Below are 20570 nucleotides of genomic sequence, written 5' to 3'. Positions count from 1 at the left end.
AGAGTCTTAATTCCCTTGCCCAGGGTCACAAAACAAGTGAGTGTTAGAGCTAGAATTCCAACGCTGGTTTGTGTCTTGATTCTAGAACTGGGACTTCCAATCATGACTTTCCTCATATTTAAGAAATGTAATCGGGTGTTTTTATTTTGGAGGGGTTAAGAGAATTTCTTTTTTTGATTTTATTGTGCTTTAGGTGAAAGTTTACAACTCAAGTTAATTTCTCATGCAAAAATTTATACACATATTATTATGTGACCCTAGTTGCAATCCCTATGATGTGACAGCACACTTCCCTTTCCCACCCCAGGTTTCCTGTGTCCGTTCAACCAGCTCCTGTCCCTTTCTGCTTTCTCACCCTGCCTCCGGACAGGAGCTGCCCATTTTAGTCTCTTGAATCTACTTGAACAAAGAAACACACTCTTCACAAGTATCATTTTGTTTTATAGTCCACTCTAATCTTTGAAGAGCTGGCTTTAATTCTGGATTAACAGTGAATCTGGGGGCCATGTCTTCTGGAGTTCCTCTAGTCTCAGTCAGACCATTAAATCTGGTCTTTTTATGTGGATTTGAGTTGTACACCACACTTTTCTTCTGCTCCGTCAAGGACTCTGTGTTGTGTTCCCTGTCAGGGCGGCCATTGATGGTAGCCAGGCACCATCTAGTTATTCTGGTCTCTGGCTGGTTGAGTCTCTGGTTTGTGTGGCCCTTTTGTCTCTTGGGCTTATATTTTCCTTGTGTCTTTGGTGTTCTTCATTCTCCTTTGCTCCAGGTAGGTTAGGACCAATTGATGTACCTTAGATAGCTGCCTGCAAGCTTTTAAGATCCCCAGATGCCATGCACCAAAGTGAGATGCAGAACATTTTCTTAATAAATTTTGTTATGCCAGTTGACCTAAGTGTCACCTGAAACCATGGTCCCTAGACCTGTCATGTTCAGTAAACTTAGTTTTTGGTTTAGTCCAGGGGTGCTGACTTCCCCTGTATTGTGTGTTGTCCTTCCCTTCACCTGAGATAATTCTTGTCTACTATCTGGTTAGTGAATTCCCCTCTACCTCCCTCCCTTCCCTTGTAACCATCAAAGAATGTCTTCTTCTGTGTTTAAACCTTTCCTTGATTTAGATAAGAGAATTTTTATGTTTAAAACCCTTTTTGACCTTTGGATGAAAATTATCGAATTTATGATTAATGAAGGACCCACTAGTGAAATAAGTCATTGGATTAGAAACGAAATTATTACTAAATAGCAGTTCAGTAACTGGTTTAAGGTATATATAAATATAATGTGTATGTAAATACATAAGCCTATTTTTATTTTCTCCATTATTTGTCATTTTTAGTTTGCGTTAATGGCATTTAAAGATTATCTTTGTATAATTTCCTCAATCTGGTGTTGTCTAAACTTTCTTGTATGTTTTAAGTTTTTTTTAATCCACTCTGCATTTTATTTTCACAATTTTTATTTCACTGGTCCTTTATTTTGATATTTGCACATTGGTGGGTTTTTTTTTTTTTCTTAGAAAATATACAGAACATCTGGAAAAGACTCAAAATGCCCTTATAAAAAGTTAATAGTAGGTTTATAACTAATTAGAGGAGAGACAAAGTTCTTTTGCCTGACTTTTAGCTGCTAGTCATACAGATTCTCAAGTTGGTCCTCTTTTTCCTTTTTATATTGTAAATGTAGGAACATTTCCTAGAGTAGCTAATAAAATTTTCTAAGTGGTATATCTGGAAATAACTTCCATGTAAATGACTCAGTTAAGGAAGGTGGTGTTTTCCTTAATTTTGTTTAGCAATATATAAAGTGCTGGGAGAATACATGGGAGCACTGACTCTTCCTTCAGATCATGGCATGATGCGGATATGCACGCGTGTATGTGTTTGTGCATGTCTTTGTTTATGGGGGGGTGAGGATGAGATGAGGGATTTGAAAAAGCATATTCAGTATTTTCAATTTAAGAAGCTCTTATAAATTCCCTCCAACCACAGGTTATTAGGTGTTGCTTTTATAACATAAGCTAAAGATAGTAAACTTTGATAAAATCCTCCTGGCTAATAAACATACAGAGAACTCCGTTATTCTCAACCAGCTCGTACTTCCCTTAGGGAGAGAAGTAGTTTGAGGCTTCATTATTTGTTTTTAATCAAAAGTATGGTCATGTTGTAAACAATCGAAAACATTGCATCATGGAATAAAACATTGTCCCTGCTTTTTAGTAGTCGATAATCAAATTGGGAGATTAGATGTGTATAACGCCTACATTAATTGGGGCGGGGGCATATAAGTGCTTTTTGGAGTAAAAAAAAAAAAAAAATAGGAGGGAGAAATGTGTTTATTCTGTAGTAAGTAGCTTTGTGAAGATGAAATTTGGGTAGAACCATGAAAACAGATAGGGAAAAGAGTAAGCCAACAACATGAAAATAGGGAAGTACAAGAAGAATTTTAGGAAATAGTGATTTAACAAATTTGAAGTGGATGATTGAAGAGGAGAGTAATGGCCACTGAATCTGAAAAATTAGGCTAAAGCCACCACTGTGAAGGTTCTTGAATGCCATGCCGAGTATTTGGCCTGTATTCTTTGGACGTGAATTCTCTGAGTAATGAGTTTAGAGACTAAAAGAATATGCTAGAGATTATTATTTTTTATATATCTTATCAGCAATCTTTAATGTTCATATTGCCATAAACTGAACTCATGAGTTGGTTTTGAAAATGGAGAATAAAGATTGGATGCAACAGTAAAAATTAATTGATTTTTGAAGGAAGAGTACATGAAGCACCTGATTTTTTTTGTCTTAATTATTAGGAACAGTGATACTGTTGGCTGAAGTAGATTAAGTCAGGTAGAGAGCAGGTTTGGGGAGAATGTGAGGTGACAATGGAAAATCCCAAGCAGACATATAAAACAAGCAAGTATAGATGGTAGAACTGTATAATCTTCAAAGAAGTGATAGTTGCTATGGTGGATGATAGAGGCGCACAGATGACTGAGAACTGGATTTTGGGAAATTTTGGGACTTTAGGAGGGAATGAAAATTAAGTGAAGGGTATCGAAGGTACCTTTCTTTTAAGAGAAAATGATGATAAACCATAATAACAGCTAACATTTATTAAGTACATGTTATTTACTAGGCATTGTGCAAAGAGCATTTGAATTTAATCCTCGCCACAATTCTATAAGATAAAGACAGTTACTATTCTCACAACTGGAAAGTGTTAGAACCTGGATTCAACATCGAGTAGTTGACTGCAGAGCTCTTGCTGGGCTATTCTTTCGTGTCACTGAGGCCAAGAAAAGAGAGCATTGTTTATAAAGACAAAGGTTCCGGAGGTGGCTTTCTTCCTTAAATGAAATATGAGACCAGGAAATAACACCAGAGTAACAGTGGGACATTTTATAATAAAACAAAATTGGGTGTTTTTTTCATCATGAACATGCATTTCTTTTATAATCAGAAAGGAAAATAATTGATATTTTTATAAAGAATTTTTCATTTTAGGGACGCCAGAGGGATGACCCCATTTATGTCAGCTGTAAGTGGCCGAGCTTATCCTGCTGCAATTACCATCTTAGAAACAGCCCAGAAAATCGCAAAAGGTAAATTTTATTTTTTAATTTGCATAGATTTCTATTCTGTGTTGTTGCTGTTAGCTGCCATCGTGTGGGCTCCAACTCGTGGTGACTTTATGTGTAACAGAAAAAACCTCGATTGCCTGGTCCTGTGCCATCGTTGGTGCGTTTGAGTCCATTTGGTTTCCCTAGTTTTCGCTGACCCTCTACTTTACTACTGTCTTAATTATTTGAGCCTAATGTCTGTATGTATAAATGACGTAACTGTAAACTACTATGATAATTTGTGTGCCCGAGAGCAAGTGCGTGTGTGTAAAGTTTATGTGTTTATACTTTTCTCAAGTATATTCTATCTTCCAATTTTCCATCAAAAAGCAGCTGGTATAAATTTCTGAAGACACTTTAAGTAAAAAAAAAATTCATAATGGATAATATAATAACTAATCCTTTCAAAATAAAGATGGATTATTGATAGAACCTATTATTGGTTAACTGGTGATGATAATAAAATCTTGTAGAAATAATAGGCATATGTCTTACTGTAGTTACTCCTGACTTGGAATTCCTGTTTAATGAAAATATTAGAAACAAAAAACAAACCAGAAACCCTGGTGGCATAGTGGATAAGAGCTATGGTTGCTAACCACAAGATTGGCAGTTTGAATCCACTAGGCACCCCTTGGAAACCCTATGGGGTAGTGCTACTCAGTCCTATAGGATCGCTATGAGTTGGAATCGACTCGAGGGCAACGGAACATTAAGGAATATCAATTTCTGCTATCCAGCCTTTAAGAGAATAAGTACTTATCTTTTAAAACTGGTGATAAATAATTTGTGACACGTGTAATTTGCTAACTAGAGTTAGGACTTGAGTTTTAATGGCTTAATGTAGCACTAAGAATTCAAAAGACTGACATGTAGTGTGTTGGTATTGTTGTGATATGTGGTTTGGGGTTACGATGATATAATTAGGCTTTACCTTCCTTTGTTCTAAAATTGGGTAGATTTCCTTGCCTAGTGACTTTGTGTATCAATTAAAAGAAATTACATATAGTAGTTTCTGATTTATACTTGTGTATGTTAAAACTTTTCCATTTGAGGAAAGTAGCAGATGGCTGCGTGAATAAGTCCTTTTCTGATATATGATCTACTGTTTTCTTCATCTTTTTAGCTGAAGTATCCTCAAGTGAAAAAGAGGAAGATGTGTTTATGGGAATGGTGTGCCCATCAGGAACCAACCCTGATGATTCTCCTTTATATGTCTTATGTTGTAATGATACCTGCAGTTTTACATGGACTGGAGCAGAGCACATTAACCAGGTAAGTTATTTTACATTTCCCTGTATTTCTGTTATCTTTAGGGTCTTCCCCCCCACCTCCCCACTGAGTTATATTGCTCAGCTTTGGAATTGCAAATCTGCTATTTTCCTTTACTCTGAGTTACAAAATTCTCTGAAGAAAATTAACCTAGATTTAATTCTTAAATAAATGAGGTGAAGGAGTTGGTTCTTAAATTAAATATGGGATATTATGATAATGGGACATCTTTACTGGGTGGTATAATCTGACCCACGACTTTTTTTTTTAAATTATGGTTTAAGTGAAAGTTCACAGCTCAAGTTAATTTCTCATACAGAAATTTATACACACATCGTTACATGACCTTAGTTGCTATCCCTATAGTATATCAGCACACTCCTCCTTTTCATCCCAGGTTTCCCATGTCCATTCAGCCAGCTTCTGTCCCTTTCTGCCTTCTCATCTCACCTCCAGGCAGGAGCTGTCCATTTAGTCTCATGTACCTACTTGAACTAAGAAGCACACTCTTCATGAGTATCATTTTATGTCTTATAGTCTTTGTCTAATCTTTGAAGAGTTGGCTTTGCGAATGGTTTTAGTTCTGGGTCAACAGAGAGTGAACCACAACTCTTGATAGAGATTTTATGAGTATAATGCCTATTTTTCAGATGATGTAAATTTTTTCTTGCGCCATTGGTAATATTTTATTTCCATTTGTATAATTAAAATGTGTGTTCACTGTATACTTCTATGACACTTTGTTTTCTGGAGCAAAAGATTAATTTTATTCTGCTTCTGTTGTGATTGGATTGTTTTTAAAAACTACAAGAAATACTTATGAGCTATATATAAATGTTTAAAATCTTAAAAAATATAAAAAATATATATGCTATTTTAATTGTAGGATAGTTTGAACTGCTGACTTTCGATTAGCAGTCAGTCATTTTAACAACTGTACCACCAGGGCTCCTTATATAAATATTTAAAATCTTTTAAAAATATGCTGTTTTTAATTTTAGGATATTTTCGAATGTCGAACTTGTGGCTTGCTGGAGTCACTTTGTTGTTGTACGGAATGTGCAAGGGTTTGTCATAAAGGTCATGATTGCAAGTGAGTACAATTTAGTTTTCTTTAGCTTAGTATTATGAACTGCTAAATTTATATTGCTGTACTGAAATAATCTATGCTAAGTCATGTTTTGTTTATAATTTACAAAGCTTGAAGTTTTCTTAAGTGGCCATCTTTAAGCCAATTTATGATCAAAAATGTTCTTGATTCAAAGCATACTTGGAAATGTTTGTTTTTTGTTAGTTTTAGCATAAACCCTCTTTAAATAAAACTAGGTTAGCTAAGAAACATGTTCTGTCCTACATGGTAACTAGGATCAGATTAGTCCTTTGAGAAACACATCTACAGAAGGTTTGTGTCTGGATTTTCCAGCCAGAGTCTCAGGTCCCCTGCGGTAGTATTTACTAGCAGAAAATTGGCCACAGGCATTAAGAGAATCATGACGTTGTTTGGCCTGTGCCTTATTTCCTTCTTAAACTTTTATTTCCTAAACTTTTAAACTTTATTTTCTTCTTAAACAGTAGAGATACTGTGGCTAGTTTGTTGGTTTTCACAAACATGAGAAGCATCCACACTAACGTGAGCAGTGCCCCAGCATCATCATCAGCTAGAAATAAAAATGCACTGCAGATGTGTAGATGTTATAGTTAATAATGGAGAAGTGGCTGGTAAAAACTGTCTATTGTGCTTTAAAATGAGTAATTGTATAGGATAAGGAGAGCATTGATGTGTATAATTTTTATTGAATACTTTTGGCTAATATTTTTGTCTTCCCTATTTTCAGCATCTAAAAGTGATAATCTGTTGATTCACTGAGTGTTTACTAAGTGCATTCACTGCACTAGATACTAGGGTGGTGGCGAGCAGTAATTCCTGCCTTCACGCAGCCTGTAGTCCTGTTAGAGGACACAAACAGGAAATACCTGCCCGTAGGGCCTTACGGGGCTCATTAGATGCCTACAGAAGGATCAGTGACACTGGATTGGGATGGTAGGGAATTCAGGAAGATACTCCAGCGGAAGTGACTGTATCAGAGTCATTACAGTATACCTCTTCTCACAGGAATTTTGTGTTGCTCTGTAGATTTCATACCACTAAGTAACCCTCCTTGTTAGGTAAGCTGTAACAAGCACACTAGGCATTTAAAAATCAGGGAGGGCTCTATCTGGTTCCAGTGAGGTATGTTTCTTTAGTTTCAGTAAAGACCTTTGTATATTTTTTAAAATTTCCATGGTTTGACTTCAGCATTAATATTTTCTAGACTTAAAAGGACGTCGCCAACAGCCTACTGTGATTGCTGGGAGAAATGTAAATGTAAAACTTTAATTGCTGGACAGAAATCCGCTCGTCTTGATCTGCTTTATCGCCTGCTCACTGCTACTAATCTGGTCACTCTGCCAAATAGCAGGCAAGTGGGATTTTTAAAAATAAGTTAAATTGAAAAGATATGCTACATCTGAGTAGCCTTTCTTTTCTCACAGCCGCGTTGTTTTGCAGGGGAGAACACCTCTTGCTATTTTTAGTGCAGACGGTTGCGAGGCAGACTGTAGAGCACTGCCAGTACAGGCCACCTCGAATCAGGGAGGATCGTAACCGGAAAACAGCCAATCCTGAAGGTGAGTACATCTGACATTTATGACATGTATGAAAAAAAATCTTTTATTTCTTCTTACCCACTGTATCTTTTTAGATTCAGATATGCCTGATCATGATTTAGAGCCCCCAAGATTTGCACAGCTTGCATTGGAGCGTGTTCTACAGGATTGGAACGCGTTGAAATCTATGATAATGTTTGGGTCACAGGAGAATAAGGACCCGTATGTATTCATTAAAATATTTTCAGATGTCTGCATTTCCCCTGTAAGTGTAAATAACACTGTAATAACGGTGTCATCTTATCTTTGCTTCCCCCTCAAGTCTCAGTGCCAGCAGTAGGATAGGCCATCTTCTGCCTGAAGAACAAGTATACCTCAATCAACAGAGTGGCACAATTAGGCTGGACTGTTTCACTCATTGCCTTATAGTCAAATGTACAGCAGATATTTTGGTAAGTTCTGAATGTTTATTACAAGCACATGGAAAGTAAGCTTTTCTTACTTAGCATCCCATGATCTTACTAATTCAGACTACTAAGTATTGATGGGTTCTAATTAAACAGTACGTTAAGGGGAATGGAATTTTGGAGCTATTTAAGCATCTTAGTTAACAGCAGAAACTCATTCTAAATAAAAATCTTTCTAAAATATGTTCAAATACAACAGTATGTAAATGAATAGAACAGTGTTCAGAGTTAATAGTAACTCAGTGCATTTTTTAAGTGCCCCTTTTGTTTGTGAAATTAGGGGGAAAAAAAAAAGCTAAGCCATAAAACCCAGTGCTGATGAGGTTACGGTAAAAAGAACACACCCAGGCAGTGGCAGGGTGGCATTGCATTTGGAAAGCAATTTGGTAGTGTCAAAAGCCATAAAAATATAAATGCCCTCAGAATTTGTCATAAATAATTTACAATATGAGAAATATTAAATCATGTCACAGAATTATGTAAAGTTAAAAAAATGGAGATACTTTATGCATCCAATAATAGTGGACTCTAATCAAATTACAGCACAAATATTTAGTGAAATGTAACGCACCAATTTGAAAATTAAGGTTATCGTAAGCAACATTAAAAAGAGAAAACAGAAAGTGAAACTGTGTGTTCTCTGTAATTAACATCCATAATAAAGCATGCATTGAAAAGAGACAAGAAAGAAATAACAATGGTTAAATGAGGGAGTTGGGATTATGAATTTATTAATTTAAATATTTGTTGTTTTGATAAATACCCTACGTTGTTTTTGTTGTGTGCTGTTGAGTTGATTTTGACGCATAGTCACTCTATAGGGCAGAGTAGGACTAACCCATAGGGTTTTCTAAGCTGTAATCTTTATGGGAGCAGACCACCAGGTCTTTTCTCCCACAGAGCTACAGGTGAGTTTGAACCGCCAACATTTTAGTTAACACCTGAGCACTTATCCGTTGTGCCACCAGGTTCCTAGTAACCTAAAGCGAGGGAAATACATTCTTCTTCTGAGTTGATGTATTTGGTATTGCACTGTGTCTTAGTTATCTAATGCTGTTATAACTGAAATATTATAAGTTAATGGTTTTAAAGAACAGAAATTTATTTTCTCACAGTTTAGGGGGCTAGAAGTCCAATTCAGGGTGCTGGCTCTAGGGGAAGGTACTGTCTGTTCACTCTGGGGGAAAGTCCCTGTCTCAGCTTCTCTAGCATTCTTCTTTGTGTTTCTTGGAGATCTCCACATGACATCTGTATCTCCTCCCTACCCCACCGCCATTTGTGCTTGCTTCTTCTGTGCATGATCTGCTCTTCCATTATCTCAAAAGTGATTGTCTTAAGACACAGCTTACACTGACATGGTCTCCTTTAACATTACAAAGAAATCCCTATTCCAAAAATGGGATTACATGCATAGGTATGTTGTTGTAAGGTGCCCTCCAGTCAGTTTCAACTCCTAGTGACCCTGTGTACAACAAAATGAAACACTGCCCGGTCCTGCACCATCCTCACGATCATTGCTAAGCTCGCACCATCATTGTAGCCACTTCGTCAGTTCATCTAGCTGAGGGGCAGTTTCTTTTTCCGTGACCTTCTACTTTACCATCATGATGTCCTTCTCCAGGGACAGGTCCCTCCTGATAGCATGTCCAAAGTATGTGAGACGAAGTCTCACCATCCTCCCTTCTAAGGAGCATTCTGGCTGTACTTCCAAAACAGATTTGTTCGTTCTTCTGGTAGTCCATGATATATTCAATATTCTTTGCCAGCCCTATAGTTCAAAGGTGTCGATTCTTTGGTCTTCGTTATTCACTGTCCAGCTTTCACATGTATATGAAGTGATTGAAAATACCATGGCTCAGGTCAGATGCACCTTAGTCCTCAAAGTGACAGCTTTTTTTGTTGTTATTGTTGCTCTCACTCACCCTTTCTTCTCCCTTAGTACTGGGCATCCTAATTCCTTTTGATCCTTTCGTGTATCTCTCACTCAGTAGACCTCTGCCCATCCCCATCAATTTATTTTGAGCAGGTTCTGGACTCCTTGTGTCCCTTCTAAAGAGTGTCTTGGAACTGAACATACTTCTTCTGTTGGTGTGCTCATTCCAGGGGAGAACTCCCCTCCTTTGTCCTGGGTATTATGCTTCTGTTAATGCAGCCTACGTTTATGTGCTTTTCTGACAGCCTCATCATGACTCATTTTTGGCCTGCATTTTTTTTTTTTTTTTTTCAGTATAGACATCCTTCCCCATGTACTGCTGTGACCCAGTGTCTCCTTTGGCTTGCTCAAAGTGACACCTTTGCTTTTTAACACTTTAAAGAAGTCTTTTGCAGCAGATATGCCCAGTGCAATATGGCATCTGATTTCTTGACTGCTGCTTCCATGGGTGTTGATTGTGAATCCAAGTAAAATGAAATCCTTGACAGCTTCAATCTTTTCTCCATTTATCATGATGTTGCTTATTGGTCCACTTGTGAGGAGTTTTGTTTTCTCTATGTTGAGGTGTAATCCATACTGAAGGCTATAGTCTTTGACCATCAGTAAGTGCTTCAAGTCCTCTTTGCTTTCAGCAAGCAAGCTTGTATCATCTGCATATGGTAGGTTGTTAATGAGACGTCCTCCAATCCTGACGCCGTGTTCTTCTTCATATACTCCAGCTTCTTGTGTTAATTGCTCAGCATAGATATTGAGTAAGTATGGTGAAAGGATACAACCCTGATGCACACTTTATCCTGATTTTAAACCACACGGTATTCCCTTGTTCTGTTCGAATGATTGCCCCTTGGTTTATGTACAGGTTCCTCATGAGCACGATTAATAAGTGTTCTGGAATTCCCATTCTTCACATTGTTAATCCATGATTTGGTATAATCCACACCGAGTTGAATGCCTTTCCTTCATTTACTGATGTGGCATGACTCAAAATGAGAAGAAACAACTGCAGACAACCATTAATAGTCAGAATGTGGAATGTACGAAGTATGAATCTAGGAAAATTGGAAGTCATCAAAAATGAAATGCATGAAGATCAGTGTCCTACGCATTAGTGAGCTGAAGTGGACTAGTATTGGCCATTTTCAATCGGACAATCATACGGTCTACTGTGCTGGAAATGACAAACTGAAGAGGAATGGCGTCACATTCATTTGTCAAAAAGAACATTTTAAGATCTATCGTGAAGTACAGTGCTGTCAGCAATAGAGTAATATCCGTATGGTGCCTACAAGGAAGACCAGTTAATACGACTGTTGTTCAGATTTTAGCACCAACCACTAATGCCAAAGATGAAGAAATTGAGTATTTTTACCAACTTATGCAGCCTAGAATTGATCAGACCTGCAGTCAAGATGCTATCAGTTATTGGAGTGCGAAAGTTGGAAACAGAGAAGGATCAGTAGATGGAAAATATGGCCTGTGACAAGTGATGCCAGAGATTGCATGATAAAAATTTGCAAGACCAACAGCTTACTCATTGCGAATATCTTCTTTCAACAACATAAACGTCAGCTATACATGTGAACCTTGCCATATGGAATACACAGGAATCACATTGACTACATCTGTGGAAAGAGATGATGGAAAAGCTCCAATCAGTCAGAACAAGGCCAGGAGCCAACTGCAGAACAGACCATTAATTGCTCACATGCAGGTTCAAGTTGAAGCTGAAGAAGAAACAAGTCCATGAGAGCCGAAATATGTTCTTGAGTATATCCCACCTGAATTTAGAGACCATCTCAAGAATTGGTTTGACCTATTGAACGCTGATGTCAGAAGACCAGACAAGTTGTGGAATGACATCAAGGACATCATACATGAAGAAAGCAAAAGGTCGTTAAAAGACAGGAAGGAAAGAAAAGACCAAAATGCACATCAAAAGAGACTCTGAATTTCCCACAGGTACTATAAAAAAAACAAACCAACCAGCCTGTTGCCGTCGAGTCAGTTGCGACTCATGATTTTTAACACATATATTTGGGTTCACAATTCAGTCCATAATGGTGCTAAACATTAATTACTAAATATTGTTAAACGTTAATGCTTAGGACTATGAAAATAAAGTTAAGAAACTGCATGTTGAAACCCTGGTGGTGTGGTGGTTAAGAGGTACGACTGCTAACCAAAAGATCGGCCGCTCGATTCCACCAGATGCTCCTTGGAAACCCTATGGGGCGGTTCTGCTCTGTCCTATAGGGTCGTTATGAGTCGGAATCGACTTGACAGCACTGGATTTTTTTTTTTTTTTAATATGCACGTTGCAGTTCGGATCCACCAGCTGCTCCTTAGAAACTCTATGGGGCACTTCTACTCCGTCCTATAGTGTCACTATGAATCGGAACCAGCTGAACAGCACCTAACAACAATAGCATGCGTGTTAAGGAGCCCTTGTCCCACAGTGGTTAAGCGACCGTCTGCTAACTGAAAGGTAGGTGGTTCGGACCCACCAGCAGCTCTTTGGGAGAAAGATGTGGCAGCCTGCCTCTGTAAAGATTACAGCTTTGGTGAAGTCAGCACAACTGGACTAAACCAAAAGCAAAGAAGTTTTCTGAATAAACTGAGTGTTTCAAAGGCCAGCGTAGCAGGGCCCGGGGTTTGAGGACCGTGGTTTCGGGGAACATCTAAGTCAGTTGGCATAATAAAATCTATTAAGAAAACATTCTGCATCCCACTTTGGAGAGTGGCATCTGGGGTCTTAAACGCTAGCAAGTGGCCATCTAAGATGCATCAATTGCTCTCAACCCACTTGGACCAAAGGGGAATGAAGAACACCAAGGACACAAGGTAATTATGAGCCCAGGAGACAGAAAGGGCCACATAAACCAGAGATTACATCAGCCTGAGACCAGAAGAGCTAGATGGCGCCCGGCTACAACCGATGACTGCCCTGACAGGGAACACAACAGAGAACCCCTGAGGGAGCCGGGGAGCAGTGAGACGCAAACCCCAAATTCTCATGAAAAGACCAGACTTAATGGTCTGACTGAGACTAGAAGGACCCCGGTGGTCATGGCCCCCAGACCTTCTGTTAGCCCAGGACAGAAATCATTCCCAAACCCAACTGTTCAGACAGGGATTGGACTAGACAATGGGATAGAAAAAGATGCTGGTGAAGAATGAGCTTCTTGGATCAAGTAGACACTTGAGACTATATTGGCATTTCTCATCTGGAGGGGAGATGAGAGGGTAGAGGGGGTCAGAAGCTGGCGGAATGGACACAAAAAGAGTGGGGGGAAGCAGGAGAGAAATTAGGAGTATATAGCAAGGTGTATATAAATTTTTTTTTTTATATAAATTTTTGTATGAGAGACTGACTTGATTTGTAAACTTTGACTTAAAGCACAGCAAAAAAAAAAAAAAAAGATTACAGCCTTGGAAACCCTATGGGGAAGTTTTACTGTGTCCTGTAGGGTTGGTTTTAGTTGAAATCAACTTGATGGCACACGACAATATATGTATATTGTATAAATTAATCATTGACATTGTAAATGTTTTGGTTAAATTTAGTTTGAGATTTTATGAAGTGTTAATGTTGAAAAAGTGTTAGAACTTTGTACTTTATGAATGTCTGAACATCTTATTAAATGCCTCAATAATAATAGAGTATAATTTCTTTAAGCTTTTAGATACTCTACTGGGTACTCTAGTGAAAGAACTGCAAAACAAATATACACCTGGACGTAGAGAAGAAGCTATTGCTGTGACAATGAGATTTCTCCGTTCAGTGGCAAGAGTTTTTGTCATTCTTAGTGTGGAAATGGCTTCTTCCAAAAAGAAAAAGTAAGAGATCCTTTTTGATTTTGGTGTTCATACCATTTTGCACACATTTTTTTGGGTAGTGATAACATCATGTATATGAAAGGATTCATAAAAGACTCTTACATTTTCCTTTTTGCTTTAGCAATTTTATCCCTCAGCCCATTGGAAAGTGCAAGCGTGTATTCCAAGCCCTGCTGCCGTACGCCGTGGAGGAGTTGTGTAACGTAGCAGAATCGCTGATTGTCCCTGTCAGAATGGGGGTCGCCCGCCCAACTGCGCCGTTTACCCTGGCGAGCACCAGCATAGATGCCATGCAAGGCAGTGAGGAATTATTTTCAGTGGAGCCGCTGCCACCACGACCGTCATCTGATCAATCTAGCAGGTAAGTTTCTACCTGGTAACATTCTGGTGAATTTTTTCTCTGGAGATACCATGTTTGGGTTACTAAAACATGTGCATAAGTACTCAGGTTGTGTACATGATCATTTGCTATGCCAGTGGCAGTTTACTTGTTTAGGACATTGAAAAGCACTTTAACAGTTACAAAGGTGATAGACATAGCTGTGGGTTTTTTTTTTTTTTTCCTGGAAAGATGTTGTTTTTATTATGTTAATAAAGTAATCTTAGAAGAAATTTTACTTCAGATTTCTGTAGACAACATCACTTCGTTTTTTTTTTTTACCCTTAAATATTGTCTTCAATAAGGCCAAGTTGAGAGGATGTAAGGACCTAAAACTTTCTGTGTCTGAAAGCCTTTGCTAGGGAGAGGAGAAAACATAAAAGGATATAACTGTTTTATTGTATAATCTAAATAACACCAGAAAGCTGGATTTTTAAATACCCTCTAAAACAACCATATAATCTAGCATAATAATAATAGTTTCTAGTTTTAAAATTATTTATTCTTAAGTTTCATTCATCTTTTTGATTTGTTTGATAGCTTCCCTGACTGTAAGCTTGTTGAGTTAGAATGTTTAGAAACTACAACTTTGAGGTGTCCTTTAGTACTGTGCTTTTTGAACTTTAATATGAATGCAGATCATTTGGGATCTTCTTAATACGCATATGCTAATTCTTTAGGTGTGGGATGGGTCTTGAGATTCTGTGTTTCTTGTAAACTGTCAGGTGACGCCAGTGCTGCTGGTTCAGGAGTCGCATTTTTGAGTAGTAGGGCTCTAGAGATCCTTGGTAAAGATTTTGTTACCATGTGTATTTATAGCAACCTTTTAAGAAGCATCTTTAGAACCTAAAGACGTGTCCCCTTCTTTTGTGGAAAACATCTTTCTCTTAATAAGGATGACATGCTTTAGCGTTTCGGACAGTTCCTAAGACTTCATCCCTGGGTTTCATCTGGGTTGATGTTGAGTGTCTACTGTCTCATTATTGTCTATATTACTCCATATGCCTACATACGTATACTCCTTTTTCTTTACTGTGAGTTTTCCTAGGATACCCCAGAATCTAAATCCGGATTTATCTGACAAAGCTCTCTCATGGTAGCCTTATGATTGATACACCTCTAGGATTTGCTGGAAATTGTTGTATATCAAGTATGTATCTTCAGGCTTGCCAAATCCATCAAATAGTTCTCTAATTTACTTGAGCTGTCTGTGATTCTCTGTGAGGAACCCAGCAATTAATTAAGTGGTATTCCTTTGGGAACTCTTTGTGCCCTTTCTTGGTTTTGTTCCAGAGCATAAAAATGTGTGTCTGTTGAATGGATCTGGGGATTATCTCACCTGTAAACACTGCCCATAAGCCTGTTTCTACCCAGTTTCAGGATTTTGCTTGCGTCATCTCACCCTACTTAGTCTCGTTATTAAAGTATTGTACACTCTTAAGCACTCCTCTTCACTCCATTTCCTTTGTTGATTTTGGGCCAGCCTCTTAAACCTTCCCAAAAAGATGATCTCCTCATCTGATAATCAAGAGATAGTGCTAATTACAGTCACTCCTTCCTGTAAGGATGTATTTTGACCAGTGTTATAATCACAGCTTTTAATAAGTAAAAAAGTAAATTAGTTCCCGAGCTGTTCCTTGGGTGGTAGGTGGTATTTATCACCTCATTGAGTGTAAAGTCTTGAGTGTAGTACTTTTGCTTCTTCTGTTGTTTCCTTCTACCTCTTCAAAACTTTGATGTCCTTATTAATTAATCTATTTTCACTTTATGCCACTCATATAACAATGTTGTTGTCATTCATTGTTCATTGTCATCGAGTTTGCTTTGATTCATAGCGGTCTTCTGTCTTACAGAAGAAAACATTGCATGCTCCTACACCATCCTCACAGTCTTGGTATGTTTTGAGCCCAGCATTGCAGCCACTAAGTGAATCGTCTTACTGGATATTCATCAGTTAATAACTAGTGAATGATCAATAAGCTGATACAAAGTAGGAATTATGTCAGGTCTTTTAAAGAGTTAACCACATCAGTTGTCCATCAAGTCAGCTCCAACTCATGATGACCCCATGTGTGTTAGAGTAGAACTGTGCTCCATAGGGTTTTCAGGGGCTTATTTTTAAGAAGTAGATTGCCAGGCCTTTCTCTGGGTGGCCTTGAACCTCCAACCTTTTAGTTAGCAGCTGGGCACGTTAACTGTTTGAACCACCCAGGGCCTCTGAACACTGAAAGAGTAGATCACGTGTAATAAATACACTTTTTGTTAATAAATGTTGATGTTGGAGCCTTCAGAAGTTGCAGACTGCTGGTGTGGGAAACAATTGAGAAGGAAAAATCTTCTGCTTTAGAACTTTTAAATGGGTAGAGCTCATATAGATATATGCATTAATATAGAATTGAAATGACTTAGTTTAAAAGTAAAAACAAATTTTGAGATTTAGAAGTTAAGTCTTTATGGTAAATAAAATAATTTCTTTTGGAGTTCATGTTTTCTGATATGCTATAGATTAATTATTGTTGAGTTCCAAGAATTCTTAGCATCTTAGCACGTCTCTCACATGAGTGAGCTAAATGGTCTCGCAGAGAAGCGTAAATGTACTGTGTGCTGTCTGTCTGAGAGGTGGCAGCAGCAGCATTCCCAGAACCTCTGATCCCTTACAGTTCCAGCCAGTCGCAGTCATCCTACATCATCCGGAATCCACAGCAGAGGCGCATCAGCCAGTCGCAGCCTGTGCGGGGCAGAGACGAAGAACAGGATGACATTGTTTCAGCAGATGTGGAAGAGGTGGTGTTAATTGTGGTCGATGAAAAGCTTTTATTTGTGGGGGGAAAGGGGAGAGTAGTCGCTTTAGCTTTTATTAACAGGAGTGTAAGACTACTATATGCATTTGTACCCAACCTTTAGACTTTTATATGTTCTTATTTGTGGTTATACATACTAAAAATATTTTAATAATCTCTGATTTACTGGATAGTAGAAAATTGTACATAAAAAGTTGCTTTTATCTAAGGGTTAATAGTAAAGATTTTTTAATGTTAAAAAAATGCTAGTTTTTTGCCATATGTTTGTAGGTAGAGAAGATACTACAAATTTGAGATAAATTTCATAAATGGCAGAAGTATAAAAAAAACCTTACATCCCCACAAATGTAATCCTTATATACTTCTAATTTAATAATCAAACTTTTTATAGGTTGATATATTTTTAATAGCAAATTGTCACTAGCAATGAGGATTTTCAAAACTCTAAGTGCACGATTTATAATCCCCTGTAGTTAAGGATCTTTGTGTTTTATTTTACTAATTGCTGTGGGGGACCATTGATAGAGATGTGGGTTTATTATGCACTTTGATTGTCTACAAATAAGATTCTGGATTTAGGTTGAGGTGGTAGAGGGTGTGGCTGGAGAAGAGGACCATCATGATGAACAGGAAGAACACGGGGAAGAAAACGCTGAGGCCGAGGGACAGCATGATGAGCACGATGAAGACGGTATGCAGGTTATTTGAAAAATTATTCCCTACAAGTAAATTTTGTTCAGTATGTTTTCTGCCAAGGGATTCTGTAGCATCTATTTGAAAACTTTTAGTGGGTAACGATCCTGTTCGAGTTGCTGTCGAGTCAGATCTGACTCACGTTGACCCCATGTGTGTCAGCCTAGAACTGGGATCCATCGAGTCAGAGCTGACTCACGTTGGCCCCGTGTGTGTCAGACTAGAACTGGGATCCGTCGAGTCAGAGCTGACTCACGTTGGCCCCGTGTGTGTCACACTAGAACTGGGATCCGTCGAGTCAGAGCTGACTCATGTTGGCCCCGTGTGTGTCAGACTAGAACTGGGATCCATAAAGTTTCAATGGCCGAGTGTTGGGACATAGATCACCAGGACTGTCTTCCGAAGTGCCTCTGAATGGACTTGAATTTCTGTCCTTTTGTAGCAACCGAGTGCATTAACCGTTTGCACCACCCAGGGACTACCAGGTCGTAGTTGCCATCATGCATATTCTGACTCTAACGACCCACAGGACAGAGTAGAACTGCCACATAGGGTTTCCAAGGCTATAATCTATAGGAGCAGACTGCTACATCTTTCACCCATGGAGCGGCTAGTGGGTTCAAACTGCTGACCTTTTGGTTGGCAGCTGAGTGCTTTAACCACTGTGCCACCAGGGTAGACTTTTTTGGGACCAGCTTTATTCAGGTATCGTTGAAATATAATAAACTGCACATATTAAAGTTGGCAGGTTTATACATTTTGACATATGCATATACCCATGAAATATCAAGGATAGATGTTTTTGACTTCCTCTCACTCTTCTATCCTGTTGTGACAGCCTAATATGTAAAACAGATGAAAATGGCTCAAGTGAACTTAGCCCAGAGCTCTGCCCAGTGACTGAAGCCCCCTGTTCTAGACACTTTTTGCAGATACCTGAGGCTCTGCAAAACAGATTTTGAATTCCCGTGCAGTAGTTCACTGAGTACCATAACTTACCTAGTCATTCTTCTAATATTGAGTAGTCACTTATTCTTAACCATAGTAGTTAACCCCTTTTCTCTTACCAGTATGCTTTTCTTAGTTCCCACCCTTACGATATTTTGGCTTATGAGACCCCGTCTTGATCTATAGGGAGTTTGTGCTTTGTTTCTTTTCTTGTTCTTATTATTTAAATATATTTTCTAGGGAGTGACATGGAGCTAGACTTGTTAGCCGCAGCTGAAACAGAAAGTGACAGTGAAAGTAACCACAGCAACCAAGATAATGCTAGTGGGCGCAGAAGTGTCGTCACTGCAGCAACTGCTGGCTCGGAAGCAGGTATGTTGCCCTGTCCCGGCACCGTCCTTGCTTAGGCTGAGGCTGTGTGTGTATTCAGTGTGAATGCACTAAACCGTGCTGAATGTGAGATGCATAAGGGTTACAGAACCTTTTTATAACTTTATCCTTTTTCCCTGTAGATAGAAGATATTATTTAGTTATTTTTTTCCCCCTGCTTTTCTAGTTTTTAAATAATGGATTAATTCTAAGGTTCATTTGAAAGTGTCCCCCCCCCCCCACCCCCATGAAACCATTTTAATGGTGGGTTTTGTGGACTACTTATTGAACACAACCTGGCATTCTGTTCAATATGTATACTTCCCTGAAAGAGGGCATACATTGCTTTAATTGTGGTAGATGAAAGGCTTTTACTTGGGGAGGGGGAAGAGGAGAGTATTGCCACCATGCCACTTTGGGCTACATCATTTTAATTATAAGAAACTCACAGTGTTTTTGGTTTTAAAAATAAAAAAAATTTAGGAGCAAGCAGTGTTCCTGCCTTCTTTTCTGAAGATGATTCTCAGTCAAACGACTCAAGTGATTCCGACAGCAGCAGTAGTCAGAGTGATGACATAGAACAGGAGACATTTATGCTTGATGAGCCATTAGAAAGAACCACAAATAGCTCCCATGCCAACGGTGCTGCCCAAGCTCCCCGCTCCATGCAGTGGGCTGTCCGCAATACCCAGCATCAGCGGGCGGCCAGCACAGCCCCTTCCAGCACATCCACACCAGCAGGCAAGTCTGATGACTCTGTATTCGTAGTAGTGCTAAATAGGTTTTATTTTAATTACGTATGTTCATCCAGAGAAGAGATTAAATAATTTTTTAGATCGTTCCTCATTGTTTTGCTAAGTTGCAAATATAAATATTACTTATATGTCATTATAGCATAGTTTCTCACTCTTGGCACTATTACCACTTGGGCTGGCTAACTCTTTGTTGTTGGGGGACCGTCTTGTGCATTGTAGGATGTCTAGCGGCATTCTTGGCCTATACGCATTAGATACCAGTAGCTCCCCTTCCTGGCTTCCCTGCTCCTCACCCCAGTTGTGACAACCACAAATGTCTCCAGATTGCCAGATGTCCTCGGGGAGGGGCTAATGCAAAACTGCTCCTGGTTGAGAGCATTATAGTGATTCTTGCCCCCAGCCCCTCCAACCCACCACTTACCTCCCCTGTTAATGTGGTTTAAAAAAAGCTTTTTGTTCAATCAGCTTCCACATATTAGCGAGTCATGTTTTAGATTTATGTAAGTGTATACAGTGCTAGAGAAATACAATTAGCAACTGACATTATCTCATTGTGGTTGTCCTTTTTCCTTATAGCAAGCTCAGCGGGTTTGATTTATATTGATCCTTCAAACTTACGTCGGAGTGGTACCATCAGTACAAGTGCTGCAGCTGCGGCAGCTGCTTTGGAAGCTAGCAATGCCAGCAGCTACTTAACATCTGCAAGCAGTTTAGCCAGGGCTTACAGCATTGTCATCAGACAAATCTCAGACTTGATGGGCCTTATTCCTAAGTATAATCACCTAGTGTACTCTCAGATTCCAGCAGCAGTGAAATTGACTTACCAAGATGCAGTAAACTTACAGGTATGAAAC

At 38.8% G+C, this 20570-nt stretch overlaps 1 protein-coding gene across 11 annotated transcripts in view; it reads left to right on the top strand.

Moving 5' to 3' along the window:
• The window catches only part of UBR5 (ubiquitin protein ligase E3 component n-recognin 5), a 156484-nt gene that overhangs the window by 104386 nt on the left and 31528 nt on the right, over window positions 1-20570 (top strand). For 8 of the 11 annotated variants that reach the window (XR_010317813.1, XR_010317814.1, XM_064267977.1 and 5 more), the window contains exons 26-39: window positions 3486-3598; window positions 4743-4891; window positions 5890-5981; window positions 7201-7347; window positions 7437-7555; window positions 7630-7756; window positions 7857-7986; window positions 13611-13771; window positions 13893-14132; window positions 16811-16934; window positions 17531-17642; window positions 18833-18964; window positions 19445-19702; window positions 20293-20561. Coding sequence is in view for 9 of the 11 variants with exons in the window: in XM_064267977.1 (XP_064124047.1) it covers window positions 3486-3598; window positions 4743-4891; window positions 5890-5981; window positions 7201-7347; window positions 7437-7555; window positions 7630-7756; window positions 7857-7986; window positions 13611-13771; window positions 13893-14132; window positions 16811-16934; window positions 17531-17642; window positions 18833-18964; window positions 19445-19702; window positions 20293-20561 (2173 nt within the window). In the remaining 2 variants the exon portion in view is untranslated. The remainder of the gene's footprint in view (window positions 1-3485; window positions 3599-4742; window positions 4892-5889; window positions 5982-7200; window positions 7348-7436; window positions 7556-7629; window positions 7757-7856; window positions 7987-13610; window positions 13772-13892; window positions 14133-16810; window positions 16935-17530; window positions 17643-18832; window positions 18965-19444; window positions 19703-20292; window positions 20562-20570) is intronic. The other 3 variants (XM_064267979.1, XM_064267978.1, XM_064267976.1) reach the window with 1 other exon arrangement.

The sequence above is a fragment of the Loxodonta africana genome, chromosome 14 (assembly GCF_030014295.1).
Source record: "Loxodonta africana isolate mLoxAfr1 chromosome 14, mLoxAfr1.hap2, whole genome shotgun sequence".
NCBI classification, from domain to species: domain Eukaryota; kingdom Metazoa; phylum Chordata; class Mammalia; order Proboscidea; family Elephantidae; genus Loxodonta; species Loxodonta africana.
The sequence above is the reverse complement of the archived record's forward strand: the minus strand, read 5'-3'. Positions and strand labels throughout refer to the sequence as shown.